At 37.2% G+C, this 26,190-nt stretch overlaps 3 protein-coding genes across 24 annotated transcripts in view; 1 reads left to right on the top strand and 2 right to left on the bottom strand.

The window, feature by feature from the left end:
- LOC110829088 (Dpr-interacting protein beta) overlaps positions 1-26,190 on the top strand; it is a 281,343-nt gene that overhangs the window by 219,067 nt on the left and 36,086 nt on the right. Inside the window, exon 1 of one of the 14 annotated variants that reach the window (XM_022062448.2) lies at positions 14,122-14,248. The exons of the other annotated variants lie outside the window; for them this stretch is intronic. Coding sequence (XP_021918140.1) covers positions 14,240-14,248 — 9 coding nt within the window. The 5' untranslated portion in view covers positions 14,122-14,239. Of the gene's footprint in view, positions 1-14,121; positions 14,249-26,190 lie in introns of those variants that run through there. 14 annotated transcript variants of the gene reach the window in all.
- Positions 651-5,605, bottom strand: LOC110829089 (UDP-glycosyltransferase UGT5-like). 2 transcript variants are annotated; one of them, XM_022062449.2, is made up of 5 exons: positions 5,473-5,605; positions 3,208-4,041; positions 2,408-2,621; positions 1,582-1,801; positions 651-1,077 (listed from the first exon to the last, which is right to left on the bottom strand). In XM_022062449.2, the coding sequence occupies exons 2-5, from the start codon at positions 4,036-4,038 to the stop codon at positions 795-797; spliced, it is 1,548 nt and encodes a 515-aa protein (XP_021918141.2). In that variant the 5' UTR covers positions 4,039-4,041; positions 5,473-5,605; the 3' UTR covers positions 651-794. The 2 variants fall into 2 exon arrangements, with proteins under 2 accessions (XP_021918141.2, XP_087200327.1); XM_087344201.1 differs by lacking the exon at positions 5,473-5,605 and having other exon boundaries at positions 3,208-4,106.
- Positions 7,788-26,190, bottom strand: part of LOC110829084 (UDP-glycosyltransferase UGT5) — a 78,229-nt gene continuing 59,826 nt past the window's right edge. For 2 of the 8 annotated variants that reach the window (XM_087344198.1, XM_022062429.2), the window contains 4 exons: positions 10,742-10,929; positions 9,856-10,072; positions 8,946-9,165; positions 7,788-8,221 (listed from right to left, as the gene is read on the bottom strand). In XM_087344198.1, coding sequence (XP_087200324.1) covers positions 7,939-8,221; positions 8,946-9,165; positions 9,856-10,072; positions 10,742-10,929 — 908 coding nt within the window. In that variant the 3' untranslated portion in view covers positions 7,788-7,938. Of the gene's footprint in view, positions 8,222-8,945; positions 9,166-9,855; positions 10,073-10,741; positions 11,570-12,748; positions 13,310-13,956; positions 14,090-17,586; positions 17,660-26,190 lie in introns of those variants that run through there. The other 6 variants (XM_022062427.2, XM_087344199.1, XM_087344200.1 and 3 more) reach the window with 6 other exon arrangements.

Genomic DNA, 26,190 nt, shown 5'->3' with positions numbered 1-26,190 from the left:
GTTTTCACTGGTACTGTATAGGATCTTCATTCAGAATCAGTTGTAAGTCAGAATTACGAAATGCAGTAAATGATTGTTAAAGAACTGGCCTTTAAATGTTCAACATTTAAAGCCCATTGGCAACTATACTTACCAGCTGCTCTAGCAATTTAACTCACTAATGAGCAGACCTAAATCTTCATTTTATATTGGTGTGTTTTGTGTGATTCTCAGAATAAACAAAGGCTGTTCCTGAAACTGAATTAACCAATTGATCATTGTAATGGTGAGGTGTTGTTTTCTTTTCGGTACGAACCAAATGCTTAAATATTACTTAGAATAGCTTCACTCCAAAGGGTTAAATTCGTTCTACTTTCTTTGTTAATAAAAGCACTTCGGATCACATAAAGCAGATTATTAGAGTCATGTTATTTTTGGAGGAGTGAATGAGGACTTCTTTCAAGATAATATAGAATTAGTCATTAGTCTAGAAACGTAGTAGTGTGACCAGAAGACAGGGTGTCCTTCTGTTTTAAAATAATATTAAACTAAGGAGAGGTCGAATGTGTGGGTTTTCCAACGTGTTACAGTTAATTATTTATTTTATATTTGCAAGCTACGGGCTGGGCTACTGGGGTTCGATCTCGGCCCCCCCAATGACCTACATGACGTGTAGAGGGACAGCGATACTTTCATTTTTTATTGCTTGTTGCAGTAATTTACATAAACATACCACCAACCTTTATATATGAGTAATTTTACATAATAATCGTCATTATAGAAAGTGTAACAAGCTTTTGTTCAATTTGTTCTCATTAACTGGATTTCAATTTTTTGCAATAATTACTTTTGTAAATGTCAATGAGTTTCTTCAAGATAAAGTACGTAGTCGCTAACATTACGACGACGAACATCACAATTACTGTCATGACATCTAGCAGAAGGTATTGGTACCAAGTAAGATCCACTGCAGCAGAACGCAAATGCGACGCCCCACGATGTCTGATGACGTACTCAGTCCAAAAAATGACGGTCTCAAGTGGTGACTGGGGTCTGTCGCGGAATCGACGCGATAACTCTTTAGCATTCTTCTGGTAACTGAAATAATTGGTTGGAAATGCAAAGTATCAGATTTTACTTACATCTCTTTTTAACACCTTCTAGCAATTTTTTCCAGATTAATGTAGCCTGTCTAGTTAGTTAAATATATCCTTTAAAACAGAAACAATGTATTGGACCTAGAAATAAAAAAGTAGCCGAGGTATAATTTTCAGTAGTTCAACTAAGGTTCGAACCTTGTCACTTTCGAGTGGAAGACAAGTTTGTTGGTGTTTAATCAACCTGGAAAGACACTAATACTTGTTTTATACATGGAATTAAAAATTTGTGGAAAGCAGTTTTAGAATTGTCTATCTTAAAACTAGAATCTGTAAGAAGTTTCTGTCTTCTGGGTTGTTGCGCTGTGTAGTGATGAATTCATCGCCCTGATGACGGAGGCAGTATGACCTCTGAAACGTTGGCAAACATCTACCATACTACACAGCGCAAGAACCCAGAAGACAGAAATCTTCATAGAATTTGTAATTTATTATTACATTCTACCTGGGGTCATGTAGAACCATCTTCAGTGCATTCGACAGGCTCTCTTTTGTGATAGACTCATATTTTAACATGACAGAAAAGCCCCTGAGTATGCAATTGTTGATATTAAGCTCCTGGTCAGCAAAGAAGGGAATTGCGATCATGGGAACCCCTGCGTGGACAGCTTCCTGTGTCCCCATGAGTCCCCCGTGGGTTATGAAAACGCGGACATTTGGGTGACCTGTAGAGATGTAGGAAAATGTCGCATCAGACTAACTGTGGTAGCAGCAGGCCCGGAACATCAGGTCGACTAATGTCAAAACCCGTATTTAAGACAATTCAATGAAAATCCAAGTCATATAATCGAAGATCCGATCCGTCTTAATGTTATCCTCCCATCTACTTCTCGACTAGGAGATAATTTGGAGAATAAAATGTTAAATGACGTTTTTCTTAAGATTCGCCACCGTTTCCAAGTGAGTCGTCTTAACGCTGGTGTTAACTTTGTTTTATTTTCGTAGTATGACCTGAGTTTCGCCCAGAAACGAATAGAAAACTTCTCAAAAATATAGTCCCTCTTTGAAGTAAAGATTCAAAAATGCTAAATAGGCCATAATTTCCTTTTTTATTTTATTACAAAATAATTAATTAACTGGCATGTTATGTTAAGAAAATGTGTTTACAATTTGTAAAAATAGGCAATTACTGTAAGGCCACACCAACTCGGAAACGGCGTTGAATCTGGCAAAATTCTGAGCTCTGGTGCAGTATAGACCCTTATGTAGACACCAACGTTTCGCAGAAACTTCTACACTGCGCCACAACCCAGAACAGAACATAAACTTACTTAATATTTCGAATTGTGGTAACCACCAAGCGGTTCTGACGTTCGGCAGACTGACATTTCTGTCTGTCTTCCACACGACGCTCTGAGGAAGTTGTGAGAACACGGCAGTGAAGATTTCGAACTTGTCCTCAGGCAGTGTTTCTCCCATAATCAAGGATCCGAGGCTAAAGTATATAACTCCTTCTGTGGCTTTGTCCAAAAAATTCTTCAGATCCTATTAACAAATGAATAGTATTAAAATAAGTTGTTGAAAATAAAACATATTATAAAAGCCTCTGGGGTGGGATCGTCCGTGTCAGTGTTGGCTTAAAAGCCAGCGCCTTGAAGACTACCACTGTCTTCATCGTCGGGGTGAGTGTGGGGAATGGTCATTCCTCATACTAGCACTAAACGCTGATTTTTAACTGGACATTGATATGGCCGATCTCTTAGGAGGGATTCATAAAATTCATTCGCCTTAAAGTTTCAAATCATACATTTGCGAAGTACATAATAATTAACATTGTACTAAAAGCTACGTATGATGTATAACCAGATATCTCTCTGTATTTATTGAAAAGTCAGTAGTGTTCGGCTGTCAAGAATGTTCATCAACGTTCTACAATATCTCACAAATGAACCCTATCCTAAGCTGCCTTAGTCAAGCCAACACAGCAAATTAGCCCTTTACGTAACGGACCCAACATTACAGGTATTCCGTAAATTTTACGTTGGGACGGAACAGGATTCAGTTGTTGGAACATGTTCTGTTGGAAGTACAAGGCAGATTAAGGAAAACCATTAACACACGTACAGCTTACCTCTGGTAACTTCCCACCATGCTGTATATGGAGTCCTCCAACTTCAACGACTCCTGGAACTGTAGGTCTTGGGTTAGTCAGACTGAAATGACTGTTGACCAGAATAAGACTTGTTCTTTTCTTCAATTCTGATAATGGAGGTATATCTTGACCATAATATTTTTTGGACAATTTATCCCATGGTAATTCAGCAAACATGTAATGCCCCAGTTTTAAAATTTCCGTAAAAACCGTATTTATAATTCTCTGACCAATCGTCATGTGGTGCGTATATGGTAGGAAAAAATTAGACGTGTACGCTGGATGATCAGGATTCATAATTCGATCATTTCCCCACGGTAGCATTACACTGGAGGTCATACTTATGAACGGGGCTTTGAAACGATGTGAGAAACCAATCAAACAATCTACAGCAAACAATTCTGTTATTATAAGATCATATGTCTCATTACTGTGAAGTAATTCTTGTAGTTTGGGATGTTCCATCAGAATCTCACACATATCTACAGATGTCTGAAAGACGAACCTCAATACATTATCATATTTTCCAAATTCCACAGCACCAGGAACCGTGAAATTGTTAAATACTGCAGGTATTGAGCCTTCCACGCTGATATCGGTGTAGTTTGGAACCGGGTTCTTTTGTGGAAAGTGTCCAACGACGTGTACCTGATGACCTCGGGCAGCAAGACCTTTGAGTAAAGCTTCGAACATGACGAAGTGACTTCTGCCATTGAAGTTGAAGAGACCCAGTATTCTTGCAGATTTTGAGTCGCCAATACATACACTGGCGACTAAAACACTCAGCACAAACACTGCATAGCACCTCATCTTCTACAATAAAAAATGAGATATATCCAAAACACGTTATAATCTTCTGAAGGGGGGGGGGGAACTTTTATAAGGTATATTTCTGTTTTTAGGGACTAGAAGGAGGAAAATATTAAGTTTGTGAAATTATCACTGAGCCGTGTCAAATTCTGAGATACGTTGTCTAAACTTGTAAAATATTTTACATAACTCAATTGTTTTTAAATCACTCTTCACTTCAGAACATGGTTACCGTTATGTCTTACGATGTTGCTATATGTCCAACGTAAGTCGAATAAAACACTGACGCCAACTGATTGAGCTCTGTCTTCGGTCAATTAATGTGAATGATTTTGTACGAACAATTGTGTTGTTATCAAGATCGTGCCAGTGACATATAATGGCTTCAGCAACGCCCAATAAAAAGTAACCTAAAATAATTCGTTTATCAATAAGGAAGAAGCTTGAAGCATCTAGTTGATTAGGAGGGGGGATTTGTGACGTGGTACACTTCGGGAGAGTGGCAGAGTATATATCGTTGACTATTGTAATATTTTCTGTCGTTTTTAGAGCAACTCGTTAATTTTTTTTTCCCAGTCTCCTATTCCTTCTCTGGTCAAAATATTTTCATCACTACTTGTTCTCAAATACCCTGAGCGTATATTCATTTTCTAGTGAGATACACCAAGTTTCAAACCCATACAAAATGACGGGTAGAATTAGTAGGATTTGGTGTTTTCACTTCGGTAAGTCCGAAGATGGCTGTCTTCTGGGTTGTCACGTCGTGTAGTGTGGTAGAAAATTACATACGTTTTAGAGGTTCTTGCTGCCTCCATCATCAGGGCGGCGCAACAACCCATAAGACAACCATCATCTGGTAAAATTAAGACTGTAACTTACTTTCTTTTGTCATTATCTGGGTTGGAGATAAATACGTAATTCGAAATTGCATGATAGTAGCCGTATCACAACTTAAAATCTTATCCTAAATATTTCTTGAATATAATTTTGAGTTGCTTTTGAAGTTTCCAAATTTTTGTATTTCACAACATTTTCTTATTATGATTTTTCCCTGACGAAATGTGAACAAACATACAATATATATAATATAATCATCTTTCTCTGTGTTCATTTCCAGGTCACCATTCTTGCCGTCGTATTATATATTATTTATTTATGTTTAATCGTAGTAAATTAAAGTTGTCACCAGTAGATGAGAAGCTAGTTTGTTCAATGCAATTCCGAAACTTTCATTTCTTAGTTCTGTAAAAGCATTGTCCAAAGTTAAGTTGAAAATTCGCTTGACAAATGGATTTAATATAATTTAATGTCCTGAAATTTAAAAAATTGACTTATATTGAGTAATAACAAAAAATAGGGATTTTAATAAATCATTACAATAAGGCCCAACATTCGTAAAAACTTTACCATGGCAACTTTTATAACTACACATACCTTAATATTATCGTATGAAGTTGAAAATTGCTTAACAGCAAATGATGACCAACCAAGCGACTAGAACCTTCCTATTGTATGATACAAGATGTATTGCTATACCACTTGCCTCGGCAGTCCACTTTGCTAATTCAAGCATGGAAACATGACTGTACGTAACATGTCGTTACGTAAGAAACTAATTATATTAAGGTAGCACAACCCCAGGGCCAAGGAACGCTGTACCAAATCCCCGCCACCGGACACAAAACCCGTCCAATATCTTGGCCTTTATAAAAATATAATTTCCTAGAACATCTTACGTTGAAGGTTTACCAAACGTTTCGTCCAACGCCAATTAATAACAACGACTTTTTCGGTTCTCGTCTATAATTCTCTTCACGTATAGCGCCGACCAGAGGTTCGTTAAAGTTCGTACAGACGTTATGGATACAGCCTCTATTATCAGGACGATCAAGACACTGATAATCGAAGCAATAAGCTCCTCTGAAACGTCAGTCAATATCTACCAGACTACACAGTGCAGAATCCCAGAAGACAGTTATATTCATTCTCATTGCCTTGAAGACTTGAAAACTCACCTAGAATTACGTAAATTCTGTCGCCGAATAGTTGTTTTTGCGTCAGAATTTTTACCCAACCGTAACTGTGGACATGCAAACCTCGTCATTAGTCAGCGACTGTAATAAAGAAAATCCTATTGCTTTAGTCTTTTGAGATTTCATTGCGTTTTTATTGGATCGTAATTTTGGACAGTGGTTGTTAGATATCATGGAGCAGAGGTTCGGAATACGTTAATCGCGAATATTAAGTAGAAAAGACCGCTACGTTTCTTGGTATATTAACCTAAGACCAACGAAATACGAGCTCCAAAGAGAGAAGAGGTACCAGGAGAGGATAATACATAATAATGAGAAGTGTCAATTTGTACACATCACCACGTATTACGAGTATTAAAATGATCATTACATGAGAGATTGGATAATGCATACAAATTTTTGACACGAATACCTGAAGAGAAAAACTCACTTAAATCAGGTATAATAAATAAGAGGATAATATTAAAATGAATATTGAAGTTACAAGGTGAAAGGATATGGGCTGGATTTTTTGGCACAGTATATGAACCAATGGAAGGCTCTTTTAAACATGACATTGATTCTTCTTTTTCCATTAAAGGTTAGGAATTTCTTCAGTGGCTGAACGACTGGGAGTTTCCTAATGAAAATTCTGTTCCATAGAATGAGTTACTCATCCTGAAAATCACGTGGAGTACCACCAAGAATGGTAACAGTTATTATCGGCTCTGCCTTTCGATCCAAGGCAGTTCCATGCTTCGCTGTGGTTATCACAAAACTTGAAAGCTGTACTCTGATGGAGTACTCGCATTATCCAGATTCGTTATAATTTCCTTTGCGGTATCTCAGTAGCATTTGTTTTAATTATGTGTGATGACACCAATCCGGTTTACAAAATTTTTACGATTAATAATAGTTGCCTGTTATCAGAAAATCTATTTTATTATTGTCTTCAGTGTTTGGCACTTCTATCACTTGCGAATTAATAAAATTAAACCCGTTATTGAAAAATTACCGAAGCAAAATCTTTGCCAGGTATCTCACTAATATTTTTTTTTATTCAAGACAATCGCTGAGTATTGGGCCCATGCGAGCATGTTTGAAATAATAAGCATCATTTGGTAGCTCTTCTAATAGCCTTTTCATGAAATTTAATTAATATTGATTATGTATATAACTTTGTCTCCTCAAGCCATTACGAAAGTTTGTATTTGGCCCCAGGTCTGGGAAAGGCTTGGAATCCCTAAAGGAACAGAAGACTCTTCTAAGACTAGACAAGAGCTTTCTCTTGACTTGGTTATCCTGTCCTAAGAACCTTTGGATCTTTGGATCGATCTATCTATCAAGTGATCTTTCCCCAAGACGTTTCCTGATCAGATTTCTTCATGATCATTTTCTCCACATTTGAGAAAAAAATCTATTTTGAACTCCTAGGTGTAACGCCCGGTTACCTGTGGTAAGTTTTGTGTTTTACTTATTACTTTGTGTTGGTCATCCAGAGGACGTCGAAACCAGCGTATATTTTGTAATTTCATTTATAGTTCTTTTGTGTTGTGTTTATAAAAGATAATATACACTCATTTAGATTTTGTCTTCTATGTGGTTTATTTTAATTGAACCGATTCTCGCCGATTATAATAAATATCGCAAATAGGCACAGATATAACGATACTCGTAATATAAAAATCCAAAAATACTGACGTTATTGATCGGCCCAAGGTCAAAATATGTCTTAAGCACTTTGTTATAAAATATTTTAATTTCTTTTTTTCTTTTTTTTCTCACATTACACCAGTGTGGTTCGTTATAACATATTGGTATTACAATATAATAAATTCGACAGACTATAGCTTCTTGCCGCAAATGCTTGACACTTTACTCTTATTCCTCAACTAGTCTTTACTTTCTTCGTCAGACTTCCGGAACAAATACTAATCAGTTTCTTCAAGATAAAGTACGTAGTCGCTAACATTACGACGACGAACATCACAATTACTGTTATGACATCTAGCAGAAGGTATTGGTACCAAGTAAGATCCACTGCAGCAGAACGCAAATGCGACGCCCCACGATGTCTGATGACGTACTCAGTCCAAAAAATGGCGGTCTCAAGTGGTGACTGGGGTCTGTCGCGGAATCGACGCGATAACTCTTTAGCATTCTTCTGGTAACTGAAATAATAACAAAGGTTGCATTAGTTACATTTTGTTATGTACGAGTGGTAATGTTTGTTGGTAAATCCTTGCTGAATCGTTTCAGGGGTTTCCCCGTTGAAACGACGCTCAAGAACAGATAGGCAAAATAGACGTGCTATGTATATTTATGTTTGTATAACCCAGTGGTATTCAAACTTTTTTGTTCGCGTATCCCCAGATATAATTTCTCTTCAACTTTGTACCCCCAAAGTTGTTGGTGTATAATTCAAGTTATACATAGTATATAATCTACATTTAAAATAAATTAAATAAATTACATTATTGATTATTCAGTGTTTGTCATAAATTAATACTTTTTTTTTAATTTCACGTACCCCCTAAGATGTCTTCGCGTACTCCCAGGGGTACGCGTACCCCAGGTTGAATACCACTGGTATAACCTATTTACTCTTTTCCAAAGCCTGAAAGCATTTCAGAATTCTCATAATCTTTTACATTTAAACTTAGTGATTAAACAAACTGTCATTTGTCGCTGACGTGTGTAATGGTTTAGTTTGTTAAAATGTGTTTATTTTATTTATTGAATTGTGTTTACATGTTTTTAGAACACGCTGTATATCGCTGACAGTGCATGATATTCTCCATACTAATCGCATTAAAGTACATATTTATTGAGGAGACGTCGTGTTTCTTTGTGTTTGGATTGAAGACTGTTTACTAAATGACTCTTGCATCTCACCTTGGGTCGTGCAGTACCGTCTGTAGAGCGCTTAGTATGCTGTCTTTCGTGACGTCATCGTAAAGAACCATAACAGCAGTGCCTTTGGACACACAGTTTCTGATGTTGAGTTCCTGGTCTGCAAATAGGGGGATTCCGACCATAGGTACTCCTGCTTGGACTGCTTCCTGAGTCCCCATTAGTCCTCCGTGGGTCATGAACACTCGGACATTTGGGTGACCTGTAAGTGTTCAATCCCTTAAGCTCGTAACATTAGTCTTACACTCAGCAGGTACGAAATACTTCTCGTCCCAGCTGCTGGTCACTCTGAATTTAAAAAAAAATTCAACATGTCTCAGTGTACATGCCCGGACAGTACCATAAAATAGGCCACGACCATGTACTTTAAAACCCATGCCTTACTACTATTAATCCTTTAAAGACCAATGATAAATTTTGTCTCGCCTGCTTCAACAATAAATAATACATTATGTATTTATATGTTACATATGATGCTTGCTGTAAACAGAAATTATTTCCCTAAAAATTAACCAGCTAATCTCTATAATGGTATAGCGTTGTGATTTCTTTGCAGTATAAGGTCTTATTCCGTAGTCTTTAAGCATCCTTTTTATGCAGATCTGCAGATTTATATTAATCAAAATTTATCCCCTTACTGCGGATGTCAAAAAATTACTTACGCAACATTTATGCCTTCAACACTCACTAACCAACAAATCAAGTTATCAAGCATTCACTACTTCCCAACAATTTTCTGTTTGCTTCTACTCTTGTGTTATCCTTCTTAATTCTCCCTCTCTTCGATATCAAAGGTTTAATGCTTATTTTCTCATGTCGTTCAGTGCTATCCGATGTCCGCAGTTGTAACGCCGTTAAATAACCTCGTTATTTTCTGATATTGTGGACTTACTGAGTATGTCGAACTGTGGAAGCCATTTGGAGGCTCTGATATTTTTTGGTAAGCCGGGAATGTTGTTTGTCTTCCATATGACGCGTTGTGGCAGCTCAGAGAAAACGCTGATAAATGCTTCCAGTTTGTCCCTAGGTAGCGTTTCTGGTCGAACCAAAGACCCGAGACAAAAGTAGATCACTCCATCCTTCGATTCGTCAATGAACGTCTCCAAATCCTAGTAAAAAAAATAATAACACTTTCCTCTGATAATGTCAGTGTGTCATTTTGATAAATGTAATACAATTACAACTTAAATTATTTATTGTGGCCATTGTATAACGCTTGGGGGGGGGGGGGTCAGAGTAGTGGGGAGTGCTTTGTATTTATTTGAATGAAACTTTTGTGACGAGAAGAATAATTGAATATTTGTGTAGCGATAATCTTTCATTGAAGCAAATAATATCTGCAGGGAAGGTGGTCTGTATAATTATTATCAATATTTTAGCATGTATTAGAGAGAAGAGAATTTCGTTCACCATTCTGACAGGAAAATCTGTTGGGAATATGATATTAAGATGACTCTTGTCTGATGTATGAGAATCTTGACTGGCATCATTTGTTTCAGGATACGGCACAGTGACATTATCTTGTGAGGACCATTTGCTAAAACAGTCAGTAATACTGTATTATTTAATTACGCGTTTAATATGATTCTTAGCTTAAATAGCTACAATTTATGAAAACAGCATCAACGAGTTAATAAGTGTTGTGTTTTCTTTGAGGTCCAGACTAAATTCTTCCCTATTTTTATTCTCTCTCTCTCTCACTTTTCATGTTTTAAAGAGTTAAAAACAAATCTGTCGTTCAAATTAAAATTTGGCAAACTCGCGTGTAGTCTACTTACGTCTGGTAACTTTCCTTTGCTGTGTATGTGAAGGCCAGCGACGTCTATGAATCCTGGTACAGTCGGCCTCGGAAAATTGAGACTAACATGGCTGTTGACCAGAATAAGACTTGTGTTTTTCTTCAGTTCAGCTAGAGGAGGTACATCATTCCCGAAATGTCGTCTCGATATTTTGTCCATAGGCAATTCTGCGAAGTAGTAATGCCCTACTTTGGAAATTACTGTTGAAACCGTGTTAATAATTCTCTGACCAAGGGTCATGTGGTCTGAATATGAAACGAAATAATTAGGTATGTAAGCTGGATGATCAGGATTCATAATTCGATCATTTCCCCACGGCATCATTACGCTGGAGATCATACTTATGAACGGGGCTTTGAAACGATGTGACAACCCCAAAAAACAATCAGGACCAAATATTTCTGTAATAATAAGATCAAATTTTCCGTCACTAAGAATCAGTTCCTGTACTTTAGGGTGTTCCAACACAGTTTTGCACATTTCTAAATTAGTATTCCATATAAATTTAAAAATTTGAATGTATCCCAAATTTCGAGCAAATTCGACTGTAAAGTTGTTAACTATTTCAGGTAATGAGCCTTCCACGCTGATATCGGTGTAGTTTGGTACCGGGTTCTTCTGTGGAAAGTGTCCAACGACGTATACCTGATGACCTCGGGCAGCAAGACCTTTGAGTAAAGCTTCGAACATGACGAAATGGCTTTTACCGTTCATACTGAAGAGTGCAAGTATTCTCGCAGCTTCTGATTCTCCGACGGAGGCACTGGTGACAATTAAACTTAGCACCAAGGCGACACAACACCTCATCTATCAGAATAAACAAAATATTAAATAGCATCTATCAGTTTGTTGCCTTGTATTTTTCGTCTGAAGGCTAGCATAAAAATAATTTCGAAACGTCGATAGTTTATGGAACACAAACATTGAAAAGCTGACAGTCATTGAGGTTGTTAAGTAATTCCCTGTCTTGTATTTACTATTCACCACCGCTGAACTATACACACTTCATAACCACGCAGTTTCTTAGTTCGTGTGTCTTAGCATTAACTTTTGAAACAACGAATTTCCACGACACGTTATATCTACAACTTATCCGTAGGTTGCCAGTAGTTCTTTTCTCCAAGAATTCTTACTAAACTGTGTTATCATATTAATAATTGTGGAAAACGTAAAAAGCAGTCCGTCCAGCCGATGATAAATTGTTAAGTGTGTGCAGTGCAAAAATGTCTGTTGAATTAATCACACAACTTTTATACAAATTCTCATAAAAAAATATTTGTTATGTGAATAGATAAGGATATCCCGCAGACACACACAGAAGTATTGATAATATAAGTCTTCACTATTCTGAAATGTTGCCAAAGTACAATAATTACTGATGACGGAGGCAGTAGGGGCCTCTGAAACGCTGGTAAACATCGACCAGACTACGCAGCGCAACAACCCAGAAGACACCTCACCGCTGTGAAAACCTCAAATCTTACCATGACTGACAAGTCTGACGTCATGGTGACTTCATGACAATTGGACAATTATGTGCAAATTTATTTATGATTTTATAGTCTGTAGCTGAAGGAACATAGATCTATTACTGTCTATTACGACAAGAAGTAGTTACTTATTGTATGAGATTTGAGTTTCTCACGTCAGTTAAGATGGCCTCTTAATTGTGACATCGTCTAAACGTACAATTATTTGTTTAAAATTATTAATATGCAACTTCACAGTATAATTTACCGATTATTTGGGGCTGTTCTTATATTTGCATAAGGTCAGAATTGACATCTTTACTACAGTGAGAATCTTAGATCTGAAACTGTTATGTCGACTGATATTACCAAATTTAATCAAAATTCGTAGAGTAGTTTCAGATATTAAGGCAACCATAAACTCATGTGCTCACTTTAAACACCTGATTTGTTCTCGTACTAAATTCAAGATAAGGTCAATTAAGGTATTAAGAAGATTGTAAGGTATGTCACTTGCCTTGGAAAGTCTCCTCTAAAAACTGATGACTTTGTGTGTCCTTCTGCAAGTACAGCTCCACTTACTACCACTTCGGCCACGTTTGGTCAAATGCAGGGTCTACTAACACGCTGCATAAATGAAGGCGAAAGTTCCAGTTTGGAGGGGGGGAACGAGAGGGGGAAGTTCATAACCGCCTAATCTCATTAATGCCAAGCCTAAGCTGAAGATACATTTTTCCTTCCCCCACACGCACAAACTCAAACATGCGCACACGTGATTTTCATTGAAACAAAGTTCTACTTTGTTGGACTGGAATATAAAACAGTAGTACGCGAGTGTAGTTATTTGAAATTTTAAAATTTATGAAAATTGGACAGATTCAAAAAGAATATTGAAGAATCACGTATCATAACAACGAAAAACATTTGTGGGTTTCATTCCCAGTGAAGATGGTTTCTGGTACCCGAAAACTAAGCTTAATAGAAGAATGGTTCCGAACCTAAACTTATCTGTTACGGCGAACGAAGGTGAAAAGACCATAAAACTGTCATGGGTTTGATTTCCGGTAAATATGTTGGATTTAGAGATAGTTTTTTCTGTGATATTCAACGAAACATATCGAATGATAAGACCACTGAAAAGTTTTCGGGCAAGATTGGTAAAAAACAATCTAACCGCATATCACATTCCACCGCAGTTGAGCGGGCCTGACGTAATAAAATTCGGAAAGAAATTTATTTCACCCTCAGTAAATATTCAATATACATGCAATGCACATATAATTTTGGTGTCGAAACTTGTTTCAAAATACCCTCATAGAAGACCTAGAAGGAGATGAAAGGACAACGTTAATTTGTGTCTTAGGGAGATAGGTTGAAAGTAGTATGTAAGTTGGGTGGAAGTAATTCAGGGTATTGTTCAATGGCTGATTTAGATATTAGAGATTTTAAGCCATGGTTTTCTGGTGTCATTATGTAAGTTAGTTTCGGATTTATTTTTGATTTTCTAACACAACCCCTCTTGAGAATGGCATTAATGGTCCTGTCGAAATATGTCGTCGTTGAAACCGAATATTTAAAAATTCAGTCCGTACCTCAGAGAAAACACAACGCTTCACCATTAGAAACATCAACTGGTATTTCTGTCATCGGGATAAATTTCGAACACTTTATCCAGAACTGCATATTAACCTTCATTGCGAGATAATTTATTTCTTTAGAACTCACCAGTACAGAAACAGACCCTCACACACAGACACATACACACTCGTTATTATGTATTTATCACCCACTTCCTTCTTTGCGTTACAAATAAACTCAATTCTTTACCTACAATTACAAACATCTGTTACAAGAAGGCATCATTTCCTGCAGGCGAAGGACCAACTGATCGATCACTCTGAGGCGACAGGAAAACCTAACTCCATCTATGACGCCAAGAGATGTAACGTAGTTCATGTCTAGAGACCTTGAAGCTCAGACGGGGAATGAAGTTACGTAACCTGCTTTAATGAGGAAGGTAAATGTAATACTTGCAAGTTCTGTTACATAAGTAAATGGTTTATAAAGGAGGGGTAAATATTACTTAATTTAGCGTCATTGATTTACATTAGTCATGGAAATTATTTATGGGACAATGTCAGTGAGTAATCAGTAATATATAAGTAATGTAACCGAATGTACACAGAACATTAAAAGTGCAAAACAAATTTAAGTACAGATTAAATCCCTCACAGCATGGTTTTCGTAAATTTAATTCCACAGTAACAAATTTGGTTACTTACCTTAATTCCGTTTTACCTTCAGTTAGTACTCAAGGACAAACAGATTCAGTATACTTTGATCTTACTAAAGCTTTTGACTTAGTTCCTCATAATATTCTTCTTGGGAAACTTAGAAACTTTGGACTATCACCTAGTTATGTTGATTGGTTCCATAGTTATCTCTCTGACAGGCAATCCTTTGTTCGTGTCTCTGAAACTCTTTCGTATCCTTATTGTGTTAAGTGTGGGGTTGCCTCAGGGTTCCACCCTAGGCCCCTTACTTTTTAATATATTTATTAACGATATTTGCGACTCCATACATAACTCACAGTGCCTTTTATTTGCTGATGACTTAAAGATATATCGGCGTATTAGCGATGTTTATGACTGCAAACTGTTACAGGACGATATTCATTCAGTGCAAAATTGGTGTCTCGTGAATGGGATGCAACTTAATTTAAGTAAAACGACTGTTATATCATTCACCCGGAAGACAAACAGTATTTACTTTAATTACAAATTGTGTAACAATCTGGTGGCACGTTCTTATTATGTTAAAGATCTCGGTGTTCTATTGGACTGTAAACTTTATTTCCATCAGCACATTAACTATATATATATTCACAAAGCTTAAAAATGCTTGGCTTGATTCGGTACATTACTTCTTCCTTCTCCACTGTTGATAGCCTATTGGTTTTGTTATTATTTTGGTATTATTAATACTGATTCCTTTAAACTTGAAAGGATTCAAAGGAAATTTGTAGCTCTATGTTACGCTAGATTCTTTAATGGCGTTTGTGCCTATAATTATGATGATATATTAGTCAGATTAAATTTTTTATCGTTGCACTTAAGGAGGAAGCTTTTGGATGCGCTTTTCCTCATTAATGTTTTTAAAGGCAAAATTAGTTGCTCATCTGTTTTTGATACAGTTAGTCTCTGCATACCCACTAGGTCTATCAGAGACTACTCTGCCTTTACTGTACAACGTAATTTCAAGGTCAGTCCCTCTGCCAGATGTGTTTCTGCTGCCAATGCAGTCTGTAGGAGCATTGACGTCTTTAACAAAGATCGTATTTTGCTTACTGAGGTCAGTCAGCTTTTTAAACAATAATCATCGTTTTTTTTGTTTATTCATTTCCTGTGCTGACTGTATTTTATCTTATTTTGTGGTATTAATTTTATAAGTTCGTTCTGTTTTGTTTTATTTAGTATTTTTAATTGAATTATATTACTTAGGTATATTTAGTTTATTACTGATTATTATTTTGTAATAAATTAACATTGACATTTATATATTTAGTTTATTGCTTGTTTGTTTTTGTATTGTAATGTTTGTATTGTTAGTGCTTGGCTGTTATTGGCCTTTTTGGCTGTTGTTAAGCACTTTAATAATTGAATTGAATTGAATTGAATAATAAATTATAAAAAATATTGGCATTTGCCATACTATATATGGACATTAAATTTGAGTTATAAAACGTTAATAGATATCGGTATATGCGATTCTGCAATCGGTGTTAGGACCGTCAGTATCGTATCCGTGGGCTATTTTTTAAGCCTGCTACCTATGTAGGGCGTTCACCACGCTTATTAGGGAATGTGATGCAAATTATAAGCTTAGAAATAAAGAATTATGGCGCCAGTTTAACAACAAAACCGCGGTTGTTAAACGTTTCCCCGTTTTAAACAATTTTGATTTCAGCAGAAACGTAGCACCCGTGTATAACGAGAGTCGCCTTAAAATATAAATTAACTAACTTGAGAAAGGAGAAGCCAAAGGCTTAAAATTGTTCATACAAAGCCAACTATTAGACATAATCCTAGGGCAGTTTCCAGTATCGCACGTTGGTCGTCTTAATGTCATCGTCCCATTCAACAGTGTTAGAAGTGGCAAGTAGTGTTGTTCCTAAGTCTCTGTCTTTTTTTCTTTCCAGTCCCATTAAATTGTACTGGATAAAATATAAATGTAAACAAAACTAATATTATCGAGTAAATCGAAAAAAATTAAGACCCCATAGAAATTCCTAATACTTTCCCTTCAATAGAATCAACATAACTGCTCCAGACTTGAGGTTTTAATAACTGTCAATATGTCGATTATTGTCCTATTTGTGACTTAATGTGATTTATATGTGATTAACGACGTTTCGGATGAACGTTTCCTTCATCATCCTCAAGGTATCGTAATTTGTGACTTGGTTATGAAATCGGAACTTGATCCAAATCCGTGGTTAGCAAATTAAGACTTTAGGAAATACTTTATTTTAGTTTTGAGGTCTACAGCTCGTTAAGTAATTATTTCTAATTAATTCCTCATTTAAAACTGGCAAAGAAATTCCCTGACTGTATGGCATAGAATATCCGTTACTGACCTCACTAAAGAGCGCAAATGAACCATATCCTCGGCGACTTGATCGCCTTCCACCTCTCCACTTATATTTATCTAAGACTCATTTTAATATTTTCCTCAAATCTACACATAGGCATCCATACTCTGTTACTCTTACATTTTCTAACTAAAGTTTTGTGTTTATATCTCACCTGTACCTGTATGCTACATATTTTACCAATCGCCATGACCCTAATTCCATTATAAAGAGGACAAATTAGGATGCTCGCTTTCATGCTTTGTACATTTGTTATATCTCAGATCCAAATCCCAAGCTCTGTGATTTTTTTTTACCGTGAGAATTTTTAGCCCCAAGCCGAATCCTCGATACAGAGGACCACCTCTTTTCGGCTATCTACGATTTAATATTCAATCTATTTTCGAGCTACCCTCCATATCTGGAGGCCTTTTCCATTACTTCTTAGATCAAAATAAAATAATAATTTCCAAACCAGAGAAAAATTATTTTTCACACTGAAATTAATTTACGAGATGAACAAAACTGGCAAAGGTAGGACCTAAATCCATAAGCGACTAGATGATACTGTATTTCAAGTTCTATCCTGTGTTGAAATAAAGTGAAAGTAATAAATTTAAAATTAAAAGGCATTTGTCCTTAGAGACCAAAGTAAAATGTCCCTTGAAACATGAAATTCCCTTTTACGATGTTGGGGAACTGTCTTTAGTTGTTGATTTAATTACCTGAGATGTCTCGCTGAGGCATCCAGTTGTAAGTTCGGACGTTTGTAAGTTGTCGCATGTTGCAGGAATTTACGTTCCACAGAACTGCCTGCGGTAGAGTACGAAATGGCTGAGTGGATTGCTTGAAGCTTTTCTGGTGTCAGTGTGTCAGAAGGAACAGTGGATTCGCTTTCCAATTCGCAGAGAAACTTCTCCTTGTCATTCAGCGGTCGTTTTAAGTTAAATCTGTCATCTTGTACAGAAATAGGATAGCAAAGAAGACAGAGGAAAGGAATAAATACACAAATAAATAAAAGGAACCAAGTTAAACCCTTTAATTAAACTATAGGCTGTGCCATTGTACTGTAACTATAACCAGTTAACTAATAACTAACAAACTAACTCCATGGTAACACAGTCCTTCTTAAGAAGTGAATAGTCAGTCAAGAATTGTTCGGCATTTACGAAAATGCCCGACACTGTTCCCTAATCTAAGCCAGAGGAATTCAGTCCACACACTCATAACCTTTTTCCATTAAGATCCAACTTGATATTATTTTGAAACTTATAATAAAATTCGTATAGATAAATTTGTCTGATGCAACTCAGAATGAATTGAAACAATGAGATTATTCGTGATTATTGTTTTCAAACGTTGATTTAGTGGGACTAGAATTGAATGAGATGCACTAAATTCTATCCCATATTGTAAATATCATAAAACGCTAAAGCTCTATTAGATGTATGTATATCTGATAGCTTTTATTCATCCCTAACAACTGCTTTTGAAATCGGTAATTGTGCAGTGTTTTTATAGTTCTTGTATGATTCTCATTGGAAACAAGGATTATTTCCTTAAACATCGTAAATCATTTAATCCTTGTAATGGTGACGTGTTGTGTTTACTTTGCGGTACGGACTGAATTTTTAAATATAATTTAGACTAACTTCGGCTTCAATGACTTTGTACTGTTTTGAATGTCTAGTTTGAGATACAGCCTGAAACATGAATATTGGGACGTTTACTAAGAGTGTGCCATTGAGGCATATATCTGCAGATGGAAACAGTATGGAAGTGTCGGCTTGTCATCCTTACACTTCCACAGGAAACATTTAGAGAAACGCTTAAAGCATGTCTTCAAGAAATGTACCAAAATAAATCCATAATAAGCTACATCACGGTATTTAGTTGAAAAATATTTTATAATAGTGGAATTATTGTAATTATGAAATGAAATTTTAAATTATTGATCCACTTCGACCCTTTCAATGCTGTTTTGAGATTGATTAAATGAAAAATGAGACATCGCGAATCAGATATTTTCGTGCCAAGGCAAGAGCAAATAACCACTAACGAACAGTACAGCACAGGCGAGTGAAGATAGCTTAGAACTTGCAGCGTAGCAACGATGTACTGGTGACTGTCTACAAGAGTTGTGTTGTATTAAAAAAGAAAGAAATTACCTTGGACAATTTAACATTACTCGTAGAGTCTTCAGAAGTCTTTTATTTCAAATTTTATACTGGTTAAGATATTTTTAATCTAAATAAAATTCCACATCTAAGAATGACGATATTTTACACAGTATTATATGACTGATACAGACATTTGAGTTTGTTTCCAATGCTGTAAGCAACATTCTCCCACGTATGATGACTTGTATTTTCAGATGCTTTAATATTAATACTGTTTCATTATTCATCATAATATAAATGACGTTGACAATGCAAAAAATAAGACCTTGGTATTTGTTCATTAAAAAGATTATGTCCAGAGCCGCACTGAATAAACGCTGAGACCTACGGAAAATTGTGAAATAAGGCTGCATTATCTTTCGGAAATGTTATTCAATTATTCGCATGGCAGTATTTTGACGGTCGTATAACGATCTGTCACGATATTGGATCAAAGCACTTTTATAGCTAAGAAAAGCCATTGGATAATACTAGACACAGGATGCAATTTTATCGTGATTAAACAGAAAGAAAATTATGCAATTCAGGCGATTATTTAAACATTTTTAAATATATTTTATATACTTATTTTTAGTATTCGAAATCAAGTGAGGTGCCGAGGAAAACTTCTGAACGGGAAGGATTATTTCAAATTGCTGTGCCAAAATCTTCCGGGGGGGGGGGGGGCTTCTTCTTAAAGTGCCTATCCGTTCCGGATGTTGGCGATCAGCATAACAATTTGAGCTTTACTGGCTGCTACTTGAAAGAGCCCTCCAGTGGACATCGAGAACGAAGTTTTTAGGTTCTGAAGCCAGGAGTTTCTTGGCCTCCCAGGCCCCCTCTTACCGAATACTTTCCCCCTGGATTATCAGCTGAAGCAGCCCGTATCTATCACTCTTTCTCATGATATGACCGAAATATTCCAACTTTCTCTTTTTTGTGGTGTTAATAACCTCGACGTCTTTGCGGAGTTTCTCGAGAACTTTTCTTTTGTTGGTTACATTCTGCCATGCTTGATTGTACTAGGGAATTATAATGGAGTGGTTTCCCGTTGCCTTCTCCATCGCAATATCACAACCGGTACAATCAGTATGTGATTGTCGCCTGTGAATATTGCCTTCCTTGTCGGGAACGTAAGTTGAGTACTCAGCCCTACGAACGTTCCTTGTGCGGAACGTAAATACTTGCAACATTGTAAGGAGACTTGGCTACGTCTTTTGGCCTCTTTTAGGGGCTGCAAATATTGAATCACTTTGTCTAGGGTTCTGATAAGTTCAACCTGAGCTGTCAACCCGGAAACTATTACCATAAAGCAATAAACTTTATTTACGTATGTCACGTGGGTTTCGGCTTCGTTTACAGACCCCTATTCAAAGCTACTCACATTCCTCGGCATGATGGGTGAAAAGAATGTGTATCCACTGAAGTACAGGGAAACAAAATTTTCTGTGTGGTCAGTAGTTCACAACCATGGCTTCTACCATGTCGACTGAGCTTCCTAAAAAGAAAGTAAAGTTACTAAAGCCTGAAGAAATACCAGAAGTTATTTTGGACACTGATATTAACTGCAGGTTTAAAAAACTCTGTGTATTCTCTGTTCTGTTCGCACAAATATGGCCTTTATTTCGTCATTTTATCATGTTTACTTTAGATAATATTAAAGTTTTCCGTAGAGCGTAAACAAAAATTTAAATACCCGCAAAAAAAAACTCCGTAGGGCTGCTACAACTTTGCCATTCAAATGCCCGTCGTTTAAAGGTTAGGAAAGTCATTCTTCAATAGCCTCGTCCCAGTAATGACACAGCTGCTGCCCTATGCCACCTACCGTGACCCTGGTAGAGGTTGCTACCCCTCGGGTCAAGGGAAACCCGGAGTTCGCGTAGGCAGGGGCACTCACTTCCCTGAAGTAGGACTATCTCCGAAGAGAGTTCCTACCCGCTACCAAGGGGTAAAAACACAAATCCCAAAGTCAAGGTATCGATGTTTTAAACTGAGAACTGAACCGGGTACATTCCGAGTGCAAACCTCTTAAGCTTAACGTTTGCTATTATAATGGTTTCTGTGGAGGGTTGAGGTTCAAACCCCGCTCAGGATTTGAATAGTAATGTCATACGTTTATCATTAACTTTACATAACACTACGCTGTTTCCTGAGGAACATGACACATGCAGTAAATTATCTGCCAACGATTCTGCTACAGTTGATATAGTTGCTACTATGTTAGTACAATAATAGGCACAGAATAGGATCGAAATTCACATTGAATAGTGCGCAGTGCCGCCATGATTTCATGATGCCTCGAATCAGCACTCAGTACTGTCTCTTCAAAACAATATTGACCGACAGTGAAGTGTTTTAATGGCGCGTTTCGAGTTTCAATTTGTGTTCATCTGGGTTTTGACGCCGTGTAATCGTTTAGGTGAGATATAGAAACGTTTTGGATGAACATATTGCCTCCATTTTCAGGGTAACCTGAATGTGGAGGTAGAGTGTTAATCTGAAGATTAAATCTACATTTTTCTCAAAAGATTTTTTTTAAATGTATAAGACTAGACGATATCATAATTCACAATATTACAGTCCACATTATTTCCGTCGTGATAACAAAATTTCATATGTATGATTCTGCCTGCTTGTATTGCTTTAGTGTCTAAGTACATGTTGGTTTCGTATTCATCCTTTCAATGAGCTGCCAAAGTTCATTTTACGTTCGTTAAGCTTCATGGTTCTGGGAAGTGATTTTCCCGCAGTCCGAGGTAGAGGTCTCTGTTATGGGTTCAAGTAGCTGTTGACCAATAGGAGACCCGTATTATTAACTATTTGTGATAATGGAGGAAGAAGATCCTTTCTAAAGTTATCAGTGGGAACAACAATACCTCTTGACCTGTGTTGAACATATCTCTGGGTGAAACACATGTTCGCATTATAGAAACGTATGATGGGGCGAGTTAGTCGGTCGACCAGGGCGAGATCACTTTCGAAACTAAAATCATACAACATAATTTATGAACGAATCAAGCAGACAGCTGTTCCTAATTATTTTCAGCAATTGTTATAACGTATTTATTTATAGCTTTAAATTGTTTATACATATTCGTACTCACATCGCCGAAAATCAATATGTCTGTCTTCTGGGTTGTTACGACGCCCTGTTAATGAGGGCAGTAAGCACCTCTGAAACGTCTGCAAACGCCGACCAGTCTACACGGCGTAACATCTCATAAGACAACCATCTTCGGTGTAAAGATGAATTACAAACTAGAAAAATGTAGATAAATATTCAAAATACAACACCTCTTTCTGAGCGAACCAAAACCATTTTCCCTTCGAACATGCGATATCTGGTGGTAGTTTTGCTAAATAAAATTCCACCAGTCCATTTACGTAACGCGATGGCGCTTTGCATAACCAACTCCTTTTATTTACAGCGAACATTTTTACGTCACACCAATTTGTAGCTACGGAAACCTTTGATGTTCACGTTAGTTTGACCACATTTGCCTCAGTGTATGTACAAACAAACGGATCAACAGTCACGCTGTAACAAACATGAGAGGAAAACAAAGCTGTGGTACTGATGTATCCAGAGTTGGATTGTTTCCTGTCTAATTATTATTTCGCTGGAATTTATGTGGGACATTTATTATTACCCAGTCACATTTACAGCGACAGAGACAAATTTCAATAGTTTATGAGAATACATCACCATCAAAGTCGATGTAAATTAAATATTTATATTTAAATTATATCTGAGATTAAAACCTCAAATTAACGAAAGTACTTTCATTATCTGTATTTAAAAATTGTCATTAGGTACTAGAAATTAATTTCCTAACCCTCTTAAGGTAATTTAAGAAAATTTATGATTTTATGAGACTTTAACCGATACGTTGCTGAATTATTTTCATTCAAACTCACGTCAACAGTTTTTAGCCCTGTAATAAAAATAAGAGGAATTTAAAATGTTCTTTACGATGTTGGAATTTTGAATAAAACACTGCTGTGTTACTTTGAAATTGTTCTGATTTGCACTATGGTTAATTATGGTGGAGAAAACACAGTTAGTCCACGTATAAACTTAACCACCTACATTGAACAAAATCCTCCTTCCCGGCTGTTCAAGAAATTATCCAACTTTTATGAAACTTTATTATCTCGTCCACAGTAACTTTCACTGGTTCCCATACAGAGCCAGCTGAACCCAATCTCCATTTTTACCTTCTAGACAGACGCTTTTACGGTTAAATAGTTTATGCATCGTCAAATAATGGGATGGTTTTGAGGAATGTGAAACGGTCGTTGTCCACTTTTTGAGGTAAGAAACACAGAGGTCTCAGTCTGGGTGCCAGGTCATGGGACCAAATTAAAAACGGGTAGGCCTACGTAATGAAGAAAGTTATGATGGAACGACATTTTCAGTGTAGAAAGTAATCCGTTGACTCGATGTAATGCAGACCTGTTGTCTGATTATGCAGACCTGCGTCTTGCTGTTTGTGTTTTCCCTTTTGAAGGCCCAGTTTTAGGCACGTGTTTGACGTGTGCGTGAGTACGTTTAGAACTAGTCAGGAATATGAGGTGACGAAGACTAATGTTCCATCTCTGTATTTTCGCGACGTGGTTCATACTGATAATACATAAGTTTAAATTTGCAGAGATAATGCATGTGCTTAAGAAAAGGCTGTAGATAAATTGTACCTGATGTTCCAGAAATAACATTTAGCTGGAAAACAAGGCAATATTTTTGAGTAAACATAATTTTAAATCAGCATAGGGAGGAATTTTATGAATTGTTTGTTGATTGTAATAAAATGTTTTATAAAGCATTAGCTTCTCACTGAGAGATATTAACAATTAACAATATAAAAGTTATATTTCGTTCGGAAATATTATTTTGCTTACGTTACAAATAAAAATTACCTTTACAGAAAGTAATTTCCTACAATTTTCTTTAAATATGAGACCAAAATTAGCTCAGTGAAGTGATTGAAGTAAGCCTGAAAGTTTGGGAATTTTTGCCCATGACTTCAAAAATTCATATTAACTTTAAAGTATGCATCTGCACGTTGATTTTGATCCGTTCTTTTCACAGAGTACACAAAATTAATTTACAGAAGTAAAATATGTCAGTCAGTACGACCACATATTTCAGCTCTGAATCTCCTATACGGTTTTCTGTAAAATTCTTATTAGCATCTGGGTCTAAACACTTGTGTTTGACTTAACTTTGGTCTCTGCCGGTACAATATAATATCCACTTCATATAAAGCTGGAATAAAATTTTATTTTTCTTTCTTAAACAAATCATCTTACAAAGAATAGATACATTATATTACCGAACTAAAAATTTCAGTATTAAAGTTTCCACTAAGAATGGCGGTATAATCTAAAATAGTAGAAGCACATATTTATAAGTATTATTCCATGAGGTTCAAAATCCCTTAAAAACATTACCATGGCACTGGTTGTAGTAAGAGACACATTCATAAATATTATTCTGTAAGGCACAAAATTCCTTAAATTCATCTGCGGTAACTTTGGCGCCGTGATAGGGCTTCGCAATGTTCGGCGTCGCGACCCCAGGCGTCGGTTTCCTAAAATTGTAATCAAAGTTATCCAAATCTTTCGAGTCACATTCCTGGGTCTTGTGGTGGTGTCGTGACGGTAGGCGTCGCGACGCCGAGCGTCCCTTTTCTACTTTTGTCTTCAGTGATGTCTAACTACATCTGCGGTATCTTTTGCGTCATTGGTGTCGTGATGCTCGACGTCGCGACGCCTGGAGTCGATTGGGTTAGGTTATGTTGGATTAGGTTAGGTTATATTAGGTTAGGTTGGTTTGGGTTGGGATAGGTTAGGTTAGGTTGGGTAAGGTTAGGTTAGGTTGGCGTCTTCGGTAAAATTACGTCTTTCAAGAACTTTTTACACACGGAGTCGATTTTCTATCATCGTGCCCAACGTTATAACAAGGGTGGTATGCTTCATCTAGCGTGACGGCGGAAGGCGTCGCGACGCCAAGCGTCGGTTTTCTAGTTTCGTCAGCAGTGATATTTAAATTCATCTGCGATAACTTTGGGGCCATGATAGGGCTTCGCAATGTTCGGCGTCGCGACGCCAGGCGTCGGTTTCCTAAAATTGTAATTAAAGTTATCCAAATCTTTTGAGTCACATTCCTGGGTCTTGTGGTGGTGTCGTGACGGTAGGCGTCTCGACGCCGAGCGTCGCTTTTCTAATTTTGTCTTCAGTGATGTCTAACTACATCTGCGGTATCTTTTGCGTCATTGGTGTCGTGATGCTCGACGTCGCGACGGCTGGAGTCGATTAGGTTAGGTTAGGTTATGTTGGATTAGGTTAGGTTGGGATAGGTTAGGTTGGGTTAGGTTAGGTTATGTTAGATTAGGTTGGGTTAGGTTAGGTTAGGTTGGCATTTTCGGTAAAAATACGTCCTTCAAGAACTTCGTTAAGCACGGCGTCGATTTTCTGTCATCGTGCCCAACGTTATACCAACTGTGGTATGCTTCATCTGGCGTGACGGCGGAAGGCGTCGCGACGCCAGGCGTCGGTTTTCTAGTTTCGTCAGCAGTGATATTTAAATTCATCTGCGGTAACGTCGGCGCCATGATAGGGCTTCGCAATGTTCGGCGTCGCGACGCCATGCGTCGGTCTCTTAAAATTGTAATCAAAGTTATCCAAAGGTTTCGAGTCACATTCCTGGGTCTTGTGGTGGTGTCCTGACGGTAGGCGTCGCGACGCCGGGCGTTGCTTTTCTACTTTTGTCTTTAGTGATGTCTAACTACATCTGCGGTATGTTTTGCGTCATTGGTGTCGTGATGCTCGACGTTCGACGCCTGGAGTCGATTAGGTTAGGTTGGTTTGGGTTGAGATAGGTTAGGTTAGGTAAGGTTGGGTTAGGTTAGGTTAGGTTGGGTAAGGTTAGGTTAGGTTGGCGTCTTCGGTAAAATTACGTCCTTCAAGAACTTTTTACACACGGCGTCGATTTTCTATGATCGTGCCCAACGTTATACCAAGGGTGGTATGCTTCATCTGGCGTGACGGCGGAAGGCGTCGCGACGCCAGTCGTCGGTTTTCTAGTTTCGTCAGCAGTGATATTTAAATTCATCTGCGGTAACTTTGGCGCCATGATAGGGCTTCGCAATGTTCGGCGTCGCGACGCCA

Source organism: Zootermopsis nevadensis, unplaced genomic scaffold (assembly GCF_977971745.1).
Source record: "Zootermopsis nevadensis isolate Lab colony 2312 unplaced genomic scaffold, Znev_1.0 Znev_ptg000007l, whole genome shotgun sequence".
In the NCBI taxonomy this organism is placed as follows: domain Eukaryota; kingdom Metazoa; phylum Arthropoda; class Insecta; order Blattodea; family Termopsidae; genus Zootermopsis; species Zootermopsis nevadensis.
This window is presented reverse-complemented; position numbering and strand designations above follow the sequence as displayed.